This window comes from Lycium ferocissimum, chromosome 3 (genome assembly GCF_029784015.1).
Source record: "Lycium ferocissimum isolate CSIRO_LF1 chromosome 3, AGI_CSIRO_Lferr_CH_V1, whole genome shotgun sequence".
Lineage (NCBI taxonomy): Eukaryota > Viridiplantae > Streptophyta > Magnoliopsida > Solanales > Solanaceae > Lycium > Lycium ferocissimum.
The window spans coordinates 6,412,381-6,434,297 of record NC_081344.1 but is presented as its reverse complement, the minus strand read 5'-3'; the positions used below and the strand labels follow the sequence as shown (position 1 = coordinate 6,434,297).

Below are 21,917 nucleotides of genomic sequence, written 5' to 3'. Positions count from 1 at the left end.
GCTATTAACGGGGTCAGAAGTTAAGAACAATCCTTAAGGAGGAAACTCGGGTGAAATTTCTTGGAAGCACTTTATGCGTATTATTGGATACTAAGCCCATGGGCTAGCCCACCCTACCTAACGCCTTCATTTTGTTATGTGGTTTTAAAGATTGACCCAATACGTGATTCAGCCTTTAAAGTTTTGCTGTGTCGGGCATGACCTGTAGGAACGAAATATAAACTTATGCCGCGGGAAAAGTGCTGAAGGACAAAAATTAAATACTACAAATTTGAGGGACAAAAATTAAAGACCACCCGACATTGGGACATTTGTGCGGATACTCGCCCATGAGACCCATAAGGAAGTCCACTTATTGGGCTTACAATAGATTTGCTGTTCTTTTGGGCCCAAATATCTCCTTAAATTCCAATATAACGGTTTTGTTAACTAGGGTTTTTCCTCCATTTTTGGGACATACGCTAAAAAGAGCGAGCTCGCAGCTGCATCAACAATGGTTCTCAAGTAAGTAAATATTCTGATTATCAATTTATGATACATTATTAGTATCTATGAGCTTTTCAATTTTCATTGATTTAAATATTAGTACCTGTTTTCAGTCCATTTTGTTCGTTTGCTAATCTGAGTACCAGTTATAGATAAATTCTTAGTTTGTTGATATGTTTTTTGCTTGATATAGTTGTATTGCATAATGAAATGTGAATCTGCAGTGGAATTTCATTTTTAAATGAAAAATTCTCAGTATCTGTTTCATATTAGCATTTGATGGGGTTGAATGTTGCTTTCAGAACAACATTTTTGAAAAGCTGGTATTCAAAATCATAGAAAAACCTAACTGTTATTAGCACAAGTCAAACAAACAAGGTTTGAAGTTTTGCAGAAACTCAAAAAAAAAAAAAAAATTTGCAGACTTGGTTTATTGAAAATTTTCAAACAGTCCACCTATGTATGGTCCCTGCTCCTGAGCAATGAATTATTATTGGACACGGAGTTTAAGAAATAAAAAGAAGACTTTCGGAACTTCGTAACTAAAATGGGAAGCTTAAAATTAAGTTGCTAAATATAGAAAAATGTCATTCTTTTCGGGATTCACTAAGAAGGAAAGAGTGTCACATAAATTGGGAAGGAGGGATTAGTTTTTATGTTGCATCAACTTACTAGCTTCTACTCGGTTCCTTTAGTTTGGATTTTGCTCATGGTAACACAAAAGTAAAGTATAAGTGATTAAATCCATCGTTTTTATTCTTATTCTGAGTTCAGGACGGAGCTCTGTCGATTTAGTGGTGCCAAGATATATCCTGGGAGGGGCATCAGATTTATTCGTTCAGATTCTCAGGTAATTTTCTGAGAGAATTTGCATTCTTCTTCCTCGTGATTGTGACTTAGTAGAAAGAGTTAATATCATGCTTTCTTATCAATTGTCACTTTTATTTTGTCCTATTTTAGGTGTTCCTATTTGTTAACTCAAAATGCAAACACTACTTCCACAACAAGCTGAAGCCATCCAAACTTACTTGGACAGCTATGTATAGGAAGCAACACAAGAAGGTTAGTCTTAATAAAGCTTCAATACCCGATAAATTTGAACTTATTCAAGCTTTATTATGCTTTAACATCTGAAAAATGATTGCAATGTTGAAGCATAGCTAGCTTGATCCTGCCTTGTGATACATAATTAGCTAGCTTGTACTATGGGAAGTTTCTCTTTGTATAACTGCCTGTATATTTTCATCCCTAGTTAAATTTGGCCTTTTTGTATGATAACATTAGGATATTGCACAAGAAGCCGCCGGGAAGAGGCGACGTGCAACAAAGAAGCCGTACTCCAGGTCCATTGTGGGTGCAACCTTGGAGGTTATCCAGAAGAAGAGAACTGAAAGGCCAGAAGTTAGAGATGCTGCTAGGGAGGCTGCTCTCCGGTTAGTTCTACATTTCCTGCACACCAACCCCCTAGATTTAACCCGTGCATTGTATCAAGTTTTGTCAGATAATATAAGGAAAATACCTACTACCAATATGGTTAGTAAACTTCGGATAAAATGGGGAAAAAGTAGTCGTAAAACAATGGATAACAATATGGTTTTCCTTATTTGATGGAAGTGAATTGGTCTTCATTTTTATCTTTTTATTTTGCAGTGAAATCAAGGAAAGGATCAAGAAGACAAAGGATGAGAAGAAGGCCAAGAAGGCAGAGGTGCAGGCCAAGTCACAAAAAGCTGGGAAGAGTAACATCTCTAAGGGTGCATCAAAAGGTCCTAAGCTTGGCGGTGGCGGTGGAAAACGTTAAGCAATAGTTTGTTTTGTACTTGTAAGCCAGAGTTGAGTTTTTTTCCCCAAGGCACTGTAAGCGACATCGTTTATCAGTAGTATTGTAGTCAAAACTGCAGCCAACAATTTCTCGAAACAAATGGTTTTGCATTTAAATTTTGCTATTTAATTTTTTGATACCGAGTTAAATGCAGTTTTCTCACTCTTTAACAATATATTTCCGTATTTTTTTTTGTTTCAAATGTGTGCTTTGACAGATGGTTATTTTGTGTGTGTGTGCGCTTTTTTTTTTTTTGCAATCCAATTATCTTCCTCAATTTTAGGAGAAAAATGAACCGGCATGAAACTGGCACTTTTGCAATCCGTCTCTCACGTGGATTAAGTGGCCATTTCAATTAAATTGTGCCAACTCATTTTAATTATAAATTCACTAGTTTGTAAAGGAGTTTTGACCATTAAAAATTGGGGCTTTTGGGCCGGTTGAATGAACCGGCAAAAAGTGTCTAAGTGGAATATGAAACTCGCTTCGAAGTGTTTGGTCACTAAAGTGGGTGTTTCCTTTTTATAATCTTTCGTGGCATGACATGTATATGGTACTAGAGGTGTTTGTCCATTACCTTTTTTCATCCCCTTAATGTATTAGTCTATGTTGGATGCTGTATTTATTTATGTTGCCCGTAAGCCTGACTTGGACATCAATGGAATGAGATCAAAGTCATGAAAACCCAGAGTTTGATGAAAATTAGGGGTGGGCATTCGGTTTTTCGGTTCGGTTTTATCAAACTTCGGTTTGGCTATTTCGGGTTCGGTTTTTTGAAGGTGGACACCGAACACCAAACCAAATTAGTTCGGTTCGGTTCTTTCGGTTTCGATTTTTTAAAGTTCAGTTCGGTTCGGTTTCGGTTTTTTCAATTCGGTTTTTTTGATATGATATTCTTGGACATTAATTCATATCAAAAGCAATAAAACATAAAAGTGATAAATTGAAATCAAAATCAAACAAATAGGATATACAAGAATAGAAAACTATAACCATGATATAGGATTACTAGGTGTTATATACATGTAAGAATAATTATACATTAATCTTAAAGACACATCCTAGTTGCCTTCTTTAACATATTTGTGAAGTAGAAAATTAGGGATACAAATGCAAAAGAGGCTTGTTACAATTGGGTTTTTTGAGCACTTTAAACTTAATAGGCACGACTATTTTAATTTTTTTGGGTAATGTATTAAATTTCGGTGTGTGTTCGGTTTTTCGGTTCGGTTTTATCAAACTTCGGTTCGGCTATTTTGGTTTCGATTTTTTGAAGGTGGACACCAAACACCGAACCAAACTAGTTCAGTTCGGTTCGGTTTGTTGAAGTTTCGGTTTGGTTCGGTTCAATTTTTCGGTATTTATGCCCAGCCCTAATGAAAATTATCGGTACCAGAGTTTCTAAAGATGATAGATAATGTCTTTTTCATTTGCCTAAGCTCTTGGTGGATAGAGTTAACTTGTACTTGTGTGAGTAGTAATTAATTTGTGTTCCATCAATGAACCTATCCAGGGGCTAAGTTGACTCTTGTATTGTGTCGAGAAATGACATACATAAGATCATTCCTTAAAGAGGTGATCCACAACTTTCACTATGACTGATTCTGTTGATCGAACAAAAATCCCTTTTTAATCTTCACTTTTTTTTTTTCCTGATTACTTCACTTTAGCCCTACTTGAGCTGGTGGTAACTAACCTTTGTTTCATCTTAAGTACTATCTAGCGCAATTGACTAGGGTTCATAGGGAGAAATGTTGTTTCAAAGATGAAGAACCCATAAAATCTTCAACTGCATATAGAAAATGCATCAAGGAATATAAAGAGTAAAAGAAGGCATAGCAGCTCCGCTAGTTAGCAGGGATCTTCCATATTTGTAGGCCCCAAACAATGTGATCAAATGTAAAGCATGCATATGTGTAGTATAAGGATATAAACATATAAATATTTGTACCAAATGTATATACATAATTGAACCTTTCTACTCGTGACAGAGGAGCCAAGTATATTTTCCCGATCTTCCATAGAAGAAACAGTATGCAGCAAAACTGGATCAAATACAAAGCATTAACATTTACATGGATAAGAGGGATATACCTAAGACAAAAAACACAATGACATCCTCCATGATAGCAAATTTTTAGCTAGTATAAGCTGTGTCGTGGAACCTAATTTACAGCTTTCTACAAGTGCTCATAAACTAGAAAACACATCATTTATAGAAACTCCCCTTTTTTCTACACCTCCTGACATTACTGGGGGTAATTGATACAGAATCTACACACAGCCCACCTTTGGAATGTGTGCAGTCAATCTGTTTCATCGAAAATTTAACTTCAGTTACAGGATCTGACCTACTGACAATGAATTCACCCACCTTGAACTCAATCCAGCATCCACGCTTAACGTTCCCTTTTGGATCATCTTGTTCGATGTCATGGAGAAGGCGCTCACTAACTGCGTGCTGTCCATCAGAAGTGGACAGTTCAAAGCGTACTGGTCCCAAATCCCATCCATGTGTGTGCTCAAAGTTGGAAACACGTCGGCCTAGTCTCTTTAGGAATTTCCCGATGTGGATCCTGAATGTTAGTGTGTATATATCCGGAGGAAAAGGGAAGTTCACTGTTCCACTTACTTCAAACCACCAGACTTGCTGGCAATAAGCCACAACCTGGAACCTGCAAGAAACTATCAGCTGAAAATTAGAATGTAGAAGTTTGTGCGTCTTCCAACAGCTAAATGTTTACAAGTGGTCAGAAACAACAAAGTTGTTCGACAAGCAGATAACAAGCAAACGGGAAAAAGATATACCCAACTACTTCATGTATTTAAATGGGTTAGAAGAGGAGAAACCGGCCAGGTACTAGCAGAACAGAACCTTCAATGCCATCCCTGCCTCCTCACCCCCCAAAAAAAAAAAAAATGTTTCTTTCGAAAAAAGAGTGGTTATTACTTATGTCTGTACTGTACTACTTCATGAGCTATCAGATATCGCGTGTCAAGATTAGAAAAGCAAAGAGGTTCAATCCATCCATTATCAGTACGAGCTACTGAATTAGCACGCGATGGTAGCATTGTCCAAACAATATCCTATGCCGTCATTTGATACTTCTCAAGCCTTACAGAACTTAACAGAACTGAACCTATTTGTCTTGAAGGTAACACTGTCTGCTTTTAACAAAATTGAAGATAAACATGATTCTCAACTTTTTTCAGATTTAGGACAAGCAAAGCTATGGTATCATCAGAATCTATTGACACTGGCCGTTTGGGTTTTATACTCTTCAAAAGCTAGCTTATTGATTGAAAGATTGAGTTGATGGAAACAAGAATTAACTATTCCCATGTCCAATCAGCTATCAATCAAAATTAGAAAAACATGAAAGGAAAATGTATACTTTTGAACAAACAAAAGCTGTTACAAGCATGACGTTGGAGAATACCAAAGTTTGATTGAGTTGCTTCTCACGCACAGTTTTACACAGGATAGCCATAATGTATGGAGATGGGGGGCATGGAATAATGGTGTCTTTACTTTTAAGTCCTATTTTGAGATGCTTCTGGGTAGGGAAGAGTCAACATTTCCATATCTCTCGGAACGGATTCCTGAAGTTCGGGAAAGGTGTATTTTCCACTTGATAGCTGCGAGGAGTGATTTTGACAGCTAAAAGTGATTTGAGAACGAGGAAGACATATGTTAGTTGGCGCTTTACGTGCAAAAGCTAAGATGGAAACACCTCCTTCTACACTGCCAGATGACGTCAAATTTGTGGTGGGAACGATTGAGAAGGTTTGGTCTTCAGTAGGTCATTCCAGGCACAGTTAAATAATGTTTATTGGGCTCTCAGAAGAATGGAAGAGAAGATATGGAGCATCGGATGTTGCTTGTAACATTTATGTGGACAGACTGAGAGAGTGAAATAGGAGAGCTTTTAATGGAGTAGAAAAGGATTTTGAATAGCCTGTAAAATTGCTTTGGTGCACCCATGAGGTCCCTATCTGTATAGAAGATTGGTTGTTAGGTCCCTATCTGTATAGAAGATTGGTTGCTGTTCGTGAAAAACCATTTCTTTTTGTAAGTGAGAATACCATGTGGGAGGAAAAGGTAGATATAAAGCCACTGATAACCCTAATCTGGTGTACAAGCTATTATATGTCTTCATGCCATACACCATATAATTAGCAATGAAATCGAAAAATTTCCACTCAGACAATCTGGTCCTGCATGTGATGGGGGTGAGAAGAAAAGGCTTAACTGAGAGAGCTCAAAAGACTAACTCTTTGGCTGGTTTCTCTCTAATTTTGTCTCAAATTTCTCTATGATCCCCATTTTGGGGTTTCCTTGTGATATAATCATCCTCCATATATCTCAACTATTCCACTGCAAATGTACCGGCTAGTCTGTCAACAAATGGTTAGGCAAGATTAAATTACTTAGTGGACGTTTGGACATAAAAAATGTGAAATTTGAAAACAAGTAGTAGTATTTTGGAAAAAAGTTGAAAGATGGAAAATGGAATTGTGTCTGGGTAATTAACAGGAAGTTTAGATTCCCAGACCGCATCAGAAGAAGCAGCACCGCAAAATGCACGGTTAAGCCTAGCTAGACTACAAATTTCCGGTGGCGTTAAGTACATGAAAACAAGGGCCACGCAACTTTCCGGCATGTCTCCTAACCCCGTTACGCCGGTAGTGAGGCCCGAGCCGTTATCTGCCGTGTTGGATAATGATGCGCCCATGTAAATTCCCTTCTTTTTAATGTATTGGGAAATAGGTCAATTCATGGCTTTGTAACGGCGGGGATAACGGTGGAAGTGGGGCGGCGATTTGTAAAGGACGGAGGAGATGGAATTTTTTTTTTTTTGATTAAGCACCGGGTGTCCGAGTCTCTTTGAGCCCGACTAATCCGGGGGTGCACGGAGCCCTCGGCAAAGAGTTTCCCGCAAGTGCACCACGGGTAATTCGGGTTTCCCGGTCCGATGGCCCTCGAAATTGTTTGCACCCAGCGGGTTTCGAACTTGAGACCTTGAAAGGGAGCACCCCAAGGCTCAAGTCAATTGCCACCAGGCCAACCCCTGAGGAGATGGAATTTTTTCTAAGGATATTTTGCTTTTGTTATGTTATTCTCCATTTTCTAAAAGTTCTCTGCGTTTGGTCACGTTAAAAGAATGTGCTAGCTTTTTTAGTTTTGATTCTTTTGGGAGTTTATACTGTTATATACACGTCAAATGACGTGTTATTCCAATTATTCAATTTGTTTGCCTAGTTTTAATTTGATAGGGAATTTAAAAAAATAAAAAAGATTCTTATATCTCCTATCTTAAATTAAAGATCAATAGAATGTCTTAAAATGTCTTTTAATCTTGTGGTTTTAAACATATCATGTGAAAGTTGAAACTAAGAGTTTCAAAAAAAGGAAAATATTTTTTTAAGACAAACTAAAAAGTAAAGTAACACAAATAAATTGAAATGGAAGGAATAAAAGAATTTTACTATTCAAAAAACATCATAAATTTTTTGTTTAGGAGTTAGGTTAAACTCTAGAAGGCTTGAAATATTCATGACATGAGGATGATATTCGTAGTAGTTGCTAACAGTTATCACTAATTAATAAATGGTGACCAAATAGTGTTTGACACATATTCGTTATGGATTCGAGTTTAGAACTCTATTGCAACTCATTTTTTGTAATTGTTTAGTGAATTTTTATATTATTCATTGTTTTTATTAGGAAATTTGTCGTCGCTATCCTTCAAGTGCACACAGAGTAAACTTCATTCCATTACCGTTTCTATAATAACCTGCAAATCACACTAGAAAAATAAATCATACTAGGCAAGCCTCGTGAGACGAGTTTGGCCGAAAAACATGCAGGGGATTTTAAACGTGAAACCTCTTATTTGAGATATCACCTGCTCAACCAACTCGGACACCTTTACGATTATAATATTTCATAATAAACTAATACGGTAATCAATATATATAATAAAGCTAGGAATAGACAATCCTATGTGGCATGCTTCTTTGCCCTCCATTCCTATTTATGTTTTTTCCCTTTTTTTTTTTAAACATTTTTTGACAATTTTTCCTCATCTATCCTATTAGTTTAGCTTATAAGCATAAAAATCTCTTCCCTTCATAATCATTATTTCTAATTAAACACAGCAATTAATACATTTTACTACCTATGCCTTTTCATCTTCTTAATCGATTGTTTTTTTTGGTCATTTTGCTGTTCATGAACAACCATTTTAATCTCCAATTAAATTGAATAATTAATACTACATATTAATGTCCATTTATGTGCCATTTTGTCTTCTAAGGTTCATCCATTATATAAGTTTATTATTAAGGTGAGAAATATAATGTTGTAACTCGCGCTGTCCATTGCGAAGGTTCGGTCTTCAGTAGGTGATTCCAGGCACAGTTAAAGAATGTTTATTGGGCTCTTAGAAGAATGGAAGAGAAAACATAGAACGTGGGATGTTGCTTCTAACACTTATGTGGACAGTCAAGAGAGTGAAATAGGAGAGCTTTTAAGGGAGTAGAAAAGGATTTGAATAGCCTGTAAGATTGCTTTTTGGTGCACCCATGAGGTCCCTATTTGTATAGAAGATTGTTTGTTGTTTGTAGAAACCATATCTTTTTGTGAGTTAGAATACCATGTGGGAGGAAAAGGTAGATAAAGAGCCACTAATAACCCTTTGGTTCAAATATAACCACTGATAACCCTAATCTAGTGTAGAAGCTATTATATGTCTTCATGCCATACACCATATGTATTAGCAATGAAATCGAAAAATTTCCACTCAGACAATCTGGTCCTGCATGTGATGGGGGTTAATGAGAAGAAAAGGCTTAACTGAGAGAGCTAAAATGACTAACTCTCTGGTTGGTTCCTATCCAATTTCGTCTCAAGTTCAATAAATCTACCTCATTTTTGCATGTGTCACTGACAGCAAATTTTATACCATGATGCACAAGGAAACTCAGTTTCAAATACTGGGGTCATTGGGGAAAAAGATTACCTATCAATAGCATTACAGATAGTATCCGACCAGTTTAAGAATCTAATATAATCTCAACAGTGAAGAACTAAGCTTAATGATGATATTGTTGGATATGATTTGAACAAATAATAGATTAATCTAACCTTGATTCATCTGTTTGAAACCAGTTCCAATGTCTCCTGTCTTCACTACTAGTTATCGACATTGCTTTTGAAGAGATTGACATGCAAATCCTTCCACTTACTCTATCCAACCATACTTCCTGTTAGTTCCCCATGTAATGAAAAGTACATTAGTAAAACAAAAGATCACTATAAATGGTGCCTAAAATTTGTAGTAAGTCATAAGCATAAGAAAACACAATGAAACTCTAACTGCTCCAAGAAACTTGACATATTCTTTTTTTTCATTTTATTATATTAAGAACCCCCAACCCCAACCCCCCCCCCCCCCCCCCCCCCCCAAAAACCCGGGTTAAGGAATTAACGGGGCCCTTTTCCCCCCTCTGATTCCTTGGTGACTCGAAGCCTCTAACTCATGGTTGGAGGTCGAGGTGCTTCTCACTGTGCTCTCCTTCCCTCCTCAAAGCTCGACATGTTTTACACTCCCTTTTCCGCAGTTCAAGAACGCAGATGGAAGGCATTAGAGAAAGGAGTGTATCCATACAATCAACAACCTACTTAAGCAGTGATAACTCAAATTTCATAATTCCTTCCAATAAAAGACATAATATTTGAAAAATATAATTCTAAACAAATTCTCAGATATTCTCACGCACTATACCGTGACCAAAATCACAAATAGCCAACAATCAATCTCGTCCCAGAAATGACCAACATCAATTTTGACCCAAAACACAATTAACAGCTACCCATTTACCATCAGAATAGAGAATATCGTATAAAATCTCTAAATGACAAATGACAGATTATTCGAATCCCAGCAAAGCCAATGAAGCTGAGTGGGTGTCTGCGCATTTTAAAAAAAGGTGAAATTTGAGAAAAAAAAAAGTTGCATTTGGGAAAGAGTTGAAAAATGGTTAGTACTCTATTTGGAAATTGGAGTTGTGTTTGGAACTGAATACAACTTGAATTTTTGTGAGTGATTTGGAGTGAAAAATGTGAAAACAGGTATCCAAATTGAAGTTAAACTCCGGAAAATTGCAACAATTCTATGTCCAAAACATGATTCTGGAAAAAAGTGAAAACTATCCAAGGACAAATAAGTGATTTAATCTGACTAAATGGTGCCTAAAATTTGCAAGTCATAAGAAAACACAATGAACTCAATTGGGCCAAGAAACTTGACATATTCCTTTTGTTCTTTTTATTATATTAGAAACATCCAAACGCCCGCTAAGTAATTTAATCTTGCCTATCCATTTGCTGACTACCCGGTACATTTCCAGTGGAATAGTTGAGATATATGCAGGATGGTTATATCAAAACCAAAAAAAGGAAACCCAAAAAACAAAAAAGAGCAAAATGGGGATCATAAAGAAATTAGGATACCTTATTGTCATTATCAAACGAAACAGGGCGAGATAGAAGGGCAAATATACACTTGTTAGAAAGACCATCATATCTCCAATGAGGCAATAAATCAAGCATGTGCTGGTAATTAAGAGGAAGTTTAGATTCCCAGACCGCATCAGAAGAAGCAGCACCACGAAATGCACGGTTAAGCCTAGCTAGATTACATATTTCTGGCGGCGTCAAGTACATGAAAACAAGAGCCACGCAACTTTCCGGCATGTCTCCTAACCCCGTTACGCCGGTGGTGGGGGCTGAGCCGTTATCCGCCGTGTTGGATAATGACGCGCCCATGCAATTAATTGGGTTTTTTTGTGTATTGGGAAATTTCGGGTCAAATCATGGTTTGGCGGTGAAGGAGGAGATAGAATTATTCTTGCGATTTGCTTTTCTTAATGTTTGTTAAAATATGCTAGCTTTTCAAATTTGGTTCTTTTGAGAGTTTACACTGTTATATTCACGTCAAAATGACATGTTATTCCCAATTATTCAACAGAAATCTACTACTACGTCAGCACGAAGAGCGTTTCTCATTAAAAGACTCTGCAATAGATAAAATGATCATTTACTATTTTCATCAAATTATTATTTAATTATTTTACCTTATAAAAATATACTTTTTATTGAAAATAATAAATTATTTATTTAGGAATAGACATTTAATTACTTCCTAACATTTAGGACTTGAAAAACAATTAAATTAGGAATCATGAGAAATGGATTTTTGGTCCTTTATAAACTTTTTTTAATTTTATGACTTTTTTACAAGAGATCTTCATTTTTTACACATAAGAGATCTGAAAAAAACACATAAGAGATTTGAAAAAGATATTTTTTTCTACTCAAATTGTAAAAGGTCAAGAGATCTTATTTCCTCTAGTGTGTTTGTTCTACCAAAATAATCGATCAATTTTAAATTCCTTTCTTGGGGTACAACATCCATTTTTTTTTCTTTCTCTTCGCCACTTACAATTCCTTTTTACTTTATGAATCATTTTTTTTTATGTGTATTTGAATTTAAATTATAATTTTTAATTGGGATCAATTTTAATTTAGTCTTTAGATCACCTATTTTATTTCACCTATTTTATAATTTTTGTGTGTGTATATTCCTCTTTAGTTTATAATATTTCGCCTATTTTAGTTTTGAAAAAGTAAAAAATCCAAAGTTATTTTTGAAGTCCTTTTTGACTTTAGCAAATACTTTTAGAAAAGTAACAACCCATCGTTATTTTTGGCGAAACAATAACTGCCATAATATTTATTTTCTAAAAAAATAAAGAAATGTGTTATTTTTGACAAAGTAAAAGCTGCCATAGGATTCGTCCAAAATATTATCATAAGAGTCCTTTTTGGCTTTGGCAGAGTAAATTGCCACATAAAACTGCCGTAAGAGAGCACAATTCATTTACTCTTTTTCTCATTAAATATATGTAGAATTATACATAAACACTAATAATATATATTTTTTGAAAATATTCGCTTTGTTATGCATAATTGATTCTTTTATTTTAATCTCTGGAAATTGAATTATCAATCAATAATTACATGATAATTTTCATGTTTAGAAGTTAAAGTTTTCAAATTGATTGCAAAGTTTCTAAGTATCTAAATATTGGTGTGCTTAAGTTATTCTTTGGCTAATTAAGTTGCACCATGAAAAAGGAAATAAATATTGTAACTTTATATAATATGTTCTTTATATATACAATTTTTTAGTGATTTGCACGATAGACACGTGCAACGCACGTACGCTAAAACTAGTATGTTTAAAAAAATATCAAATTACTATATAATTGAAATATGTGCAAGATGCAAGTATAAAAAGAGGGGAAAAGATAAAAAAATACCCCTAAACTATTCTAAATTATTCGAAATAAATCGATTTTGCGATCAGTTACGTTTTCCGGCTCCATTATATTTTTGGGTCAAAAATACCCTCCAACTAGTCAAATAGCTCAAAAATATCGTTCCTACTATTGCTCCAAAAAAAAAAAAAGAATCAATTTAACTCTTCAACTATTCCAAATGGAGCAAATATTAAGATCATAGAGAAATTTGGGTACCTTATAGTCATTGTCAAACGTGACGGGTCCAGAGAGAAGGGCAAAAATACCCTTTTTGGAAAGACCTTCATATCTCCAACGAGGCAATAGGTCAAGCATGCGTTGGTAATTAAGAGGAAGTTTAGATTCCCAGACCGCATCAGAAGAAGCAGCACCGCAAAATGCACGGTTAAGCCTAGCTAGACTACATATTTCCGGTGGCGTTAAGTACATGAAAACAAGGGCCACACAACTTTCCGGCATGTCTCCTAACCCCGTTACGCCGGTAGTGAGGCCTGAGCCATTATCTGCCGCGTTGGATAATGATGCGCCCATGCAAATTCCCTTCTTTTTTATGTATTTGGGAAATAGGTCAATTCATGGTTTTGTTACGGTGGAAGTGCGGCGGCGACTTGTAAAGGACGGAGGAGATGGAATTTTTTCTAAGGATTTTTTGCTTTTGTTATGTTATTCTCCATTTTCTAAAAGTTCTCTGCGTTTGGTCACGTTAAAAGTATGTGCTAGCTTTTTTAACTTGATTCTTTTGGGAATTTATACTGTTATATACACGTCAAATGACGTGTTATTCCAATTATTCAATTTGCCTAGTTTTGATTTGATAGGAAATTTAAAAAAATAAAAAAGATTCTTATATCTCGTATTTTTAAATTAAAGATAAATAGAATGTCTTAAAATGTTTTTTTAATCTCGTGGTCTTTAAATATATCACGTGAAAAGTTGAAATTAAGAGTTTCGAAAAAAGGATTTTTTTTTTAAGTAAACTAAAAAGTAAAGTAATACAAACAAATTGAAACCGAAGGAATAAAATAATTTTAGCATTCAAAAAACATCATAAATTTTTTGTTTAGGAGTTAGGTTAAACTCTAGAAGGCTTGAAATATTCATGACATGAGGATGATGTACGTAGTAGTTGTTAACAGTTATCACTAATTAATAAATGGTGACCAAATAGTGTTTGACACGTATTCGTTATGGATTCGAGTTTAGAACTCTATTACAACTCATTTTTTGTAATTGTTTAGTGAATTTTATATTAGAGAAAATACATAAAACCCCCCAACGTATACTTGGATTAATTATGACGCACTCAACCTTTCATGACCTATTACCCCTCTGGCCTTATTTTTTCTGTATTTTTGTACTTTTTTCGGCTGACACGGCACAATCAAAATTTGATGCCCAGTTGCACAGTGGAGAGTGTTGTACACTCTCCGCCACATCACTGCCACGTCTTCTTCTTCTTCTTCTTCTTCTTCTTCTTCTTCTTCTTCTTCTTCATTTCAAGAAATTAATCAACCCATTTTCCTCCATTAACACACAGATATTCAATGTCATCATCAATCATAAAAAGCTTATTTCAAGAAATCAACCAACCCACCAACCATATTCTTCTTCCACTAACACACACACATTCAACCTATTTTCTTCCTCCATTAACACATACACATTCAACCCATTTTCTTCCTTCATTAACACACACACATTCAACCCATTTTCTTCCTCCATTAACACACACACATTGAAGGGCAACCAGTCCATTTGAAGGGCAATTCGTGCAATTTCCTCATTGTTTACAAAGTAAACAATGAAGGGCAATTCGTGCAACTAGTCCTTTTGAAGGGCAATTCGTGTAAACAATGAAGGGTAATCCATTTGAAGGCGATTCATTGGTAATTTCTTCATTGTTTATTTTGTAAACAATGAAGGGCAATTCGTGCAATAAATATTTTTGAGCAACCAAATTATTTGAAGGGGATTTGCCAGGTAATTTCTTCATTATTTATTTTGAAGAAAATGGGTTGAATGTGTGTGTGTTAATGGAGGAAGAAAATGAGTTGAATGTGTGTGTGTTAATGGAGGAAGAATATGGGTTGGTTGATTTCTTGAAAAGATATTTATGATTGATGAAAGAAATTGAATATGTGTGTGTGTTAATGGAGGAAGAAAATGGGTTGAATGTGTGTTGTTAATTTTGAAGAAAATGGATTGAATGTGTGTGTGTGTGTTAATGGAGTAAGAAAATGGGTTGAATGTGTGTGTGTTAATGGAGGAAGAAAATGAGTTGATGGATTTCTTGAAATGAAGAAGAAGAAGAAGAAGGGTTTAATGATGAAAAAGACAAAATTAATGAAGGGTTTAATGGTTAATTAGAGGTTAATTAGTGTAAATATAATTAATAAAAGAAAAATCAAATGAAAAAAAGAAAGGAAAAGTGGCACTGACATGGCGCCAATGTGGCGGAGAGTGTGCAACACTCTCCACTGTGCAATCGGGGGGCATCAAATTTTGATTGTGTATGTCATTAAAAAAGTACAAAAATACGTAAAAAATAAGGCCGAGGGAGTAATAGGTCGCGCAAAGGTTAAAAGCCGCGTCATAATTAATCCGAGTATACATTGGGGGTTTTATATGTATTTTCCCTTTTATATTATCAATTCTTTTTATTAGGAAACTTGTCGTCACTATCCTTCAAGTGCACACAAAGTAAACTTCATTCCATTACCATTTCTATAATAACCTGCAAATCACACTAGAAAAATAAACCGTACTAGGCAAGCCCCCGTGAGACAGTTCGGCGAAAAACATGCGTGGGATTTTAAACGTGAAACCTCTTATTTGAGATATCACCTGCTGAACCAATTCGGACACTTTTACGATTATAATATTTCATAATAAACTAATACGGTAATCAATATCAATATATATAATAAAACTAGGAATAGACAATCCTATGTGGCATGCTTCTTTATCCTCCATTCCTATTTATCTTTTTTCTCCTTTTTTTTTTTTTTTGACATTTTTTGACAATTTTTCCTCATCTATCCTATTAGTTTATAGATTATAAGCATAAAAATCTCTTCCCTTCATAGTCATTATTTCTAATTAAACACAACAATTAATACATTTTACTACCTATGGCTTTTCATCTTCTTAATCGATTGTGTTTTTGGTCATTTTGCTGTTCATGAACAACCATTTTAATCTCCAATTAAATTGAATAATTAATACTACATATTAATGTCCATTTATGTGCCATTTTGTCTTCTAAGGTTCATCCATTATATAAGTTTATTATTAAGGTGAGAAATATAATGTTGTAACTCGTAGGGATCTTCCTCTACCGATTGGTTCATCTAATTAAAATTATGCATAAAATAGAGTAGAACAATGGTCATTATTTGCTCATCCAGCAGGTGAAGAGAGTAATATTCTTTATATTTGGTTGCATTTTGTTATGTTTTCTATGTTCTGTTTCGTTTGATGTGTTGGTTTGATTTTTTTTAATTTTTATTTTGGATCTATCTGTTGTCGTTGGTGCTATTACAGGTTCAAGATTGCTATGTATGATAGTGGTTGGTGTCAATACGTACTTTGTACGTCGTTTGGTAGGAGGGATATGATGAGATTGGATTATTAATCTCCAGGAATTTGAATTATTCTATGTTTGGTTGATGGGATAACTCTTTCGGTATCTCACTCAATTTCACCTATATGAGATAAGTTATCCCATATAGATGGTAAGATAAATTATCGTGGAGAACCTGAGAAGACTTGGTAGTTTTCAGATGAGGATCAAAAAGAGTTTGGGAACTATCATAATTCAATTAAATATGTTTGGTTTCTTTTATCATATATCTAAATAAATTATGTACCAATTTTTTTTATTTTGTCCGCTTTTTAGCTGTTGTGACGGCAATGAAATACCTGAATTTTTTAGATTTATAACTTGGAGGTTCTGTATTACATGTGTGGTCCATTAATTATTTGTTATTATGTGTATTGAATAATTATGAGTAGAGAAGGAAAGCAGAAAAGAATTGTCAAGAAGAAGCCAACATCAAATGAAGAAACTGACAAAGGTGAAGGCGAAGGCTGTGAAGAAGCATCCCAAAATAGTGATTTATGTTGCAGCCACCTGTTCATATTTTTAGACTACTAAATGTTGAATATCATGCGATGAACTTTCATATAAGATGTTTGCTAACTATAATAGTATAAATATCATCTTATTACCGTATACGGTAAAAATCTGGTTAACGTTTGTCCGGTGCAAATCGGGGGCGACAAAAGAAAGAAGGCAAACAATAGCGCTTGATCAGAAGAAGTTTGAAGAAAATCGTTGGGTCCGATTTAACCGGGGATAACTCCTTATCGCAGTTGGTCCGGTTCCTCCATGGCCGAGTTGATCGTGGCCGTTTGTCCGGTTCAAACATAGCGGAATCAGTCGTGGCCGATAGCCCGCTTTCTTCATGACCGTTCGATCGTGGCCGTTGGACGATTAATCGTTATTCGCTCGCCACGTGTGGAAATCGTGTTGTCACTGTTTCGGCCGTCGGTGTCGACCGTACGACCTAACCTTATCCATATCGGGTTTTCTTTATCTTAAATGCTCCATGATGTATGAAAGGTCTATAGAGGAAAACTATAAATAGGGGCATTTCCTTACTTTTAGGGGTTGGCTTTTCAGATCCAAGAACTTTGTATTTGAATATATATATTGAAGTTTCCTCTCTCTCTCCTTCATTTTCCTCTGACTTTGGTCCGGTTTACAGTTTGTATAATCCGTTGAATCATATCATTCAACATTGCACGGAATATATAATAAGATCTTAGCTCAAATATACAACCCCAACGTCTTTACCCAATCATTAACATATTGTTTTATTCACATTTAAGTCGTTTATAAGCAAAACATACACATATACCCTTCGTTCATCAAAGAATAGATTAAAGTGCCCACATATCCTATACCTCATTTATAAATTTAACTTATTATCCAATTTCGGGGTAAAACAGATTTGGCGCCTACCGTGGGGCATTGGATAATAGTGGTCTTTGATCTCGGTTGCAACTCATTCATCTAAAGATTTCGATTCTTTTGTTCGTCTATCTCACGAAAACGGACCAAATGGCAAACCATGGACAATACGGTCACGTCAACAACGAGATTGTGGCCGAAAATGAGAACATCGCTCTCAAATCATAGGGATTACCGGTGAATCCGTTGACTCGAATTCCGTCGATTCGAGGAGGGCCTCAACCGACAAAATACCGTGAACCAGGAGAACGCCGCCGTACGGCCACCGATTCTTTAAATACTCTCATTTACGTCACTTTGTCCGAGAGGCACAAGACGAAAAGTGCCAAACATCCCGGATGATATTAACTTACGTCTTATTTTTGAAATGTTGTAGGAACAAAGAGCAGCTATTGCCGAACAAGGAGTCGCAATAGCCCAGTTGCAGAGCAAGAAGGATGAAACGACTCCGGAGAAGAATAAGGGTGTTACCGAACCCCGGAGAGAAGAAGTTCGAATGGTCGAGAGCAATAGTTCCTGAGCATCGTCCACCGAGGTATTAAGAATGCTCGAAACATTGGCAAAGCGGGCACTCAACCGAGAAAAGGGTGGAGACGTATACAACCGGGTGGACTTCATCCGGGGCTCCGCCCATTACGAAGGGACCGGATTCGAAGAGGTATATTCAGAGGCCTTTTCCTTGTTCGATGCGGCTCTAAGTTGATCCCAAAGAGGTTCAAAATGCCTAATGGGACATCCGAAATATGATGTCAACGGATCCTTAGAAACACGTGACCTCATACACTCTCCATAAAGGGCAACGATGTCGAAAAGAGAAATTGAATCCGTGTTGTTGAAAAAAGTTTGGGGAAACGGCCTTAAAAGGAGCATTGACTTGGTATGACCATCGCCCGAGCATTCAATCACTTCTTTCGAAATGCTCGCGGATGCGTTCATAAAAGCTGCGCTTTGGTGCCAAAAAGGTCCGGCCCGTGGCGGATATATTCCGGATAGCCCGAAGGACGACGAGTTACCGGGGAGTTCGTCAATCGTTTCCAAAGGGAACGGATGGAACTCCTTAAAACTCTTAAGAATGGGCCGCACAAGCATTCACCAAAGGGCTTAATCCCGAAGTTCTATCGCCTCATTCAAACTAAAGGAAAATTTACTAGAATACGAGGCCGTGACTGGGCGTACGTGCCATAGTTTACGAGTCCAAGATTCGGGTGGAGGATGACCGGCTCGAACTTCCTCCGGTCATGAACCTAAGTAAAAGATCGAGAGGTCTAGAAAAAATTATGACCGGAGATACGGCCATCGAGGGAAAGATACAGCCGTATTCTCAATCGCAGAAAACAAGCTTCGGACCGGAGAAGTCGAGGTACGGTCAATCAATTCTCTAGCGAGAGGAGATAGAAGAACCGAGCGTCCATCGAATATCGAGGGTTGTCGTTTAGAAGTGATGCGGAAGCTCGGCAACTAATTAATGGACCCACCAAGGATATCGAGTATAACTTTAGTGTCAGCACTCGGACCTTGTCTCGGCCATAGGTCACATTCTAAAAGCAAGGTGGCCGAGACCATTAAGGTCGGATCCCGCCAACGGGACCGATGAACATGATGTGAATACCATGGAACTCATGGTCACGGGCGAAGCGTCGCCAATTAAGAGAAGAGGTGGCTCGTTCTTCGAAAAAATGGGCACCTTCGTGAATTCCCGAGTGAGCGGGCCAAAACCCATTACAAGAAAAGTTTGGAGTCGAACAAACGGATTGAACCTAAAAGTGAGCTCAAAGATATAATCAACATGATAATCGGGGGACGGATGCTTGAGGCCGGTAATGAAAAGCGCGCCAAGGTTTCCATTGTTCGTGAAAAGCGTGCCGGGATTACATACCCGATGGTTCCATCACTTTCAGCAACGAAGATGCAAAAGGCATTATATAACCGCACAACGATGCGTTGGTAATTTCTATTAATTGACCCAGGTAGCTCGGCCAACATCATCCGGTGGAGAGTGGTTGAACAGTTAAGACTACTCGACCAGATCGTCTCGGTATCCCAGTGCTGAGCTGGGTTCAATATGAAAAGAAGAAACCACGAAAGGGTGAGATTTAAAGTCAACATTGACGGCACCATTCGCGACGGTGTTCTACGTAATCGAAGGGGATATATATATATATATATATATATATATATATATATATATATATAGCATGAGAGCGTGTCATTGACGTTACGTATTCAAGACAAATTCAAGACAGAGAGGGGAAAAACCATCCGGGTAGAACAACTTGCAGCAAGAGAGATGTTCACGATCGAAGAATCATTACCCCTATTCAAAAAGCCGGATCAAAAGGAAGAATCAGCCGGGGACAAGGATTCCAAATAGCAATTACCGTTCACGGGTCTGGCAACGGAGCAAAAGAGATTAGACCCGGGGCACGAAGAGGACGACTTCTTATACATACCTAGATCATTCGTCTTGCCGGATGCGATAAAATCTACGGTGGAGGAGTTGGAGCAAGTCATCTTTGTTTGAATATCTACCGGATAGAAAGGTATACTCCGGGCACGGGGTTAACCTCGGAGCTCGGTGAACAAGTTAATTAAATTTCTTCAAGCTAATATCGATTGTTTTGCATGGTCGCATATAGATATGACGGGTGTGCCATCGGAGTAACAACTCATAAGCTCAGCCTCGACGAGAGATTTCCCCCGGTGAAGCAGAAACGGAGGCCTATGTGTCACGACCCAAATTATGGATCATGCGGGCACCCACACTAACCCTCCCTGGTGGGCGAACCCTTCAGATAACTACCTTAATTTGATACAACATGCGGAATAAATACGTTATTATAAGAAATTCCCAAAATCGGTCTAGACTCATACAAGAGAGCTTTAAGAAGTTTACAATTTGAATAGACAACGGACTCAAACTCGGATACAACTTCATGAAGGATAGAGAACAACGAAATCTAAGGAGAGACTGCGGGTTGCAATATCTCAAATAGCTCACCCAAACGCCTTGACGAATGCCTCGAAACGGTCGTGAGACTCCGAACATCGCTCGAAAATAACTCTACACCTGCAAGGAGTGTAGAAAAGAGTAGTATGAGCACAACACTAGGCTCGTAGGTATCATAGCCGACAAAGACTAGATAACGTATATAAAGACAACAAGCAAGAAAAACATATAAACCAACAAGTACAAGTCAATATGAATCCATATCCACAGAACAAGTCATCTTTTATGTTATAAAGATCTAAACCCAATTGTGCCAAGTCTTAGTATAATCAATCCGAATCAAGACATCACGGTAGTATCACAACAATCAAGAAAAGAACCAAGATATAATGCAATGCAATAATGTATGTAGGATGAATGCAATGCATATGCGCTTTGTACAACATGTCCCGACGGAGCTTAACTCCACGTCTCTCGCCGATCATGACCCATGGGGGACCCGCGAAGTCCATGTACCACTCGCTCCGGAATATAACCTCGGATCACGAGCACACTCTCACGATCCCGGCAAAGACCTGGCATCGGACACTCCATCGTTCCCGCAAGAAACCTCGGGCAACAAACACTCATCTCTCTTTTACCCTCTCCGCAAAGACCTCGGAGGCTACACTCTCACATATCATCATTAGTGCCATAACCATGCATATATCAATGTATCATGGAAATGCATACGAGTATGATGAAATGTAATGTTAAAAACCAATTCAATCCGAAACGGTACCGCACATGGAATACAAGTAATATCAAGAATAAGGCTACACAAAAAGCCACGACGGGATCACCATTCTCATCTCCATATCAATCAAGTAAAGCACCGCAATATCATAGTCATGATATATCATTAGTCACAGATACTCAATGTCTCAAGTGGCAACGAGCACACAAAAAATAGATCAAGATAAGTCAACAACACAACGGGACGTGTATCCCCCAAATCATACAACAAGGTCCAACCTAAGAAAATATCTAACCCAACTTGATACCCGCAGTTTATATGCATTCTCCGACAATATCATCTAAACATACGCTTCGCTAATCAAAGTCTCACCATAAGGTAAACCGTAACCTACCTCAATGCCGACCTGTGTGTCACGAACTCCCATGCCAAAGCTTTTTCCTTCTGAAGTGCTTCCGATCGGACAAGGTCTTTAGTGCTTATTCGTCACACAATATGTACG

General features: G+C 37.1%; 3 protein-coding genes across 4 annotated transcripts in view; 1 reads left to right on the top strand and 2 right to left on the bottom strand.

Moving 5' to 3' along the window:
- LOC132049478 (uncharacterized) overlaps positions 1–21,917 on the bottom strand; it is an 86,888-nt gene that overhangs the window by 64,357 nt on the left and 614 nt on the right. The window lies entirely within an intron of this gene.
- LOC132049476 (large ribosomal subunit protein eL24-like) lies at positions 413–2,510 on the top strand. The gene is made up of 5 exons (XM_059440294.1): positions 413–504; positions 1,261–1,336; positions 1,447–1,548; positions 1,771–1,919; positions 2,137–2,510. The coding sequence occupies exons 1-5, from the start codon at positions 494–496 to the stop codon at positions 2,285–2,287; spliced, it is 489 nt and encodes a 162-aa protein (XP_059296277.1). The 5' UTR covers positions 413–493; the 3' UTR covers positions 2,288–2,510.
- On the bottom strand, positions 4,325–13,430 carry LOC132049474 (F-box protein PP2-A15-like). 2 transcript variants are annotated; one of them, XM_059440292.1, is made up of 3 exons: positions 12,914–13,430; positions 9,459–9,577; positions 4,325–4,983 (listed from the first exon to the last, which is right to left on the bottom strand). In XM_059440292.1, the coding sequence occupies exons 1-3, from the start codon at positions 13,226–13,228 to the stop codon at positions 4,518–4,520; spliced, it is 900 nt and encodes a 299-aa protein (XP_059296275.1). In that variant the 5' UTR covers positions 13,229–13,430; the 3' UTR covers positions 4,325–4,517. The 2 variants fall into 2 exon arrangements, with proteins under 2 accessions (XP_059296275.1, XP_059296276.1); XM_059440293.1 differs by lacking the exon at positions 12,914–13,430 and adding an exon at positions 10,827–11,176.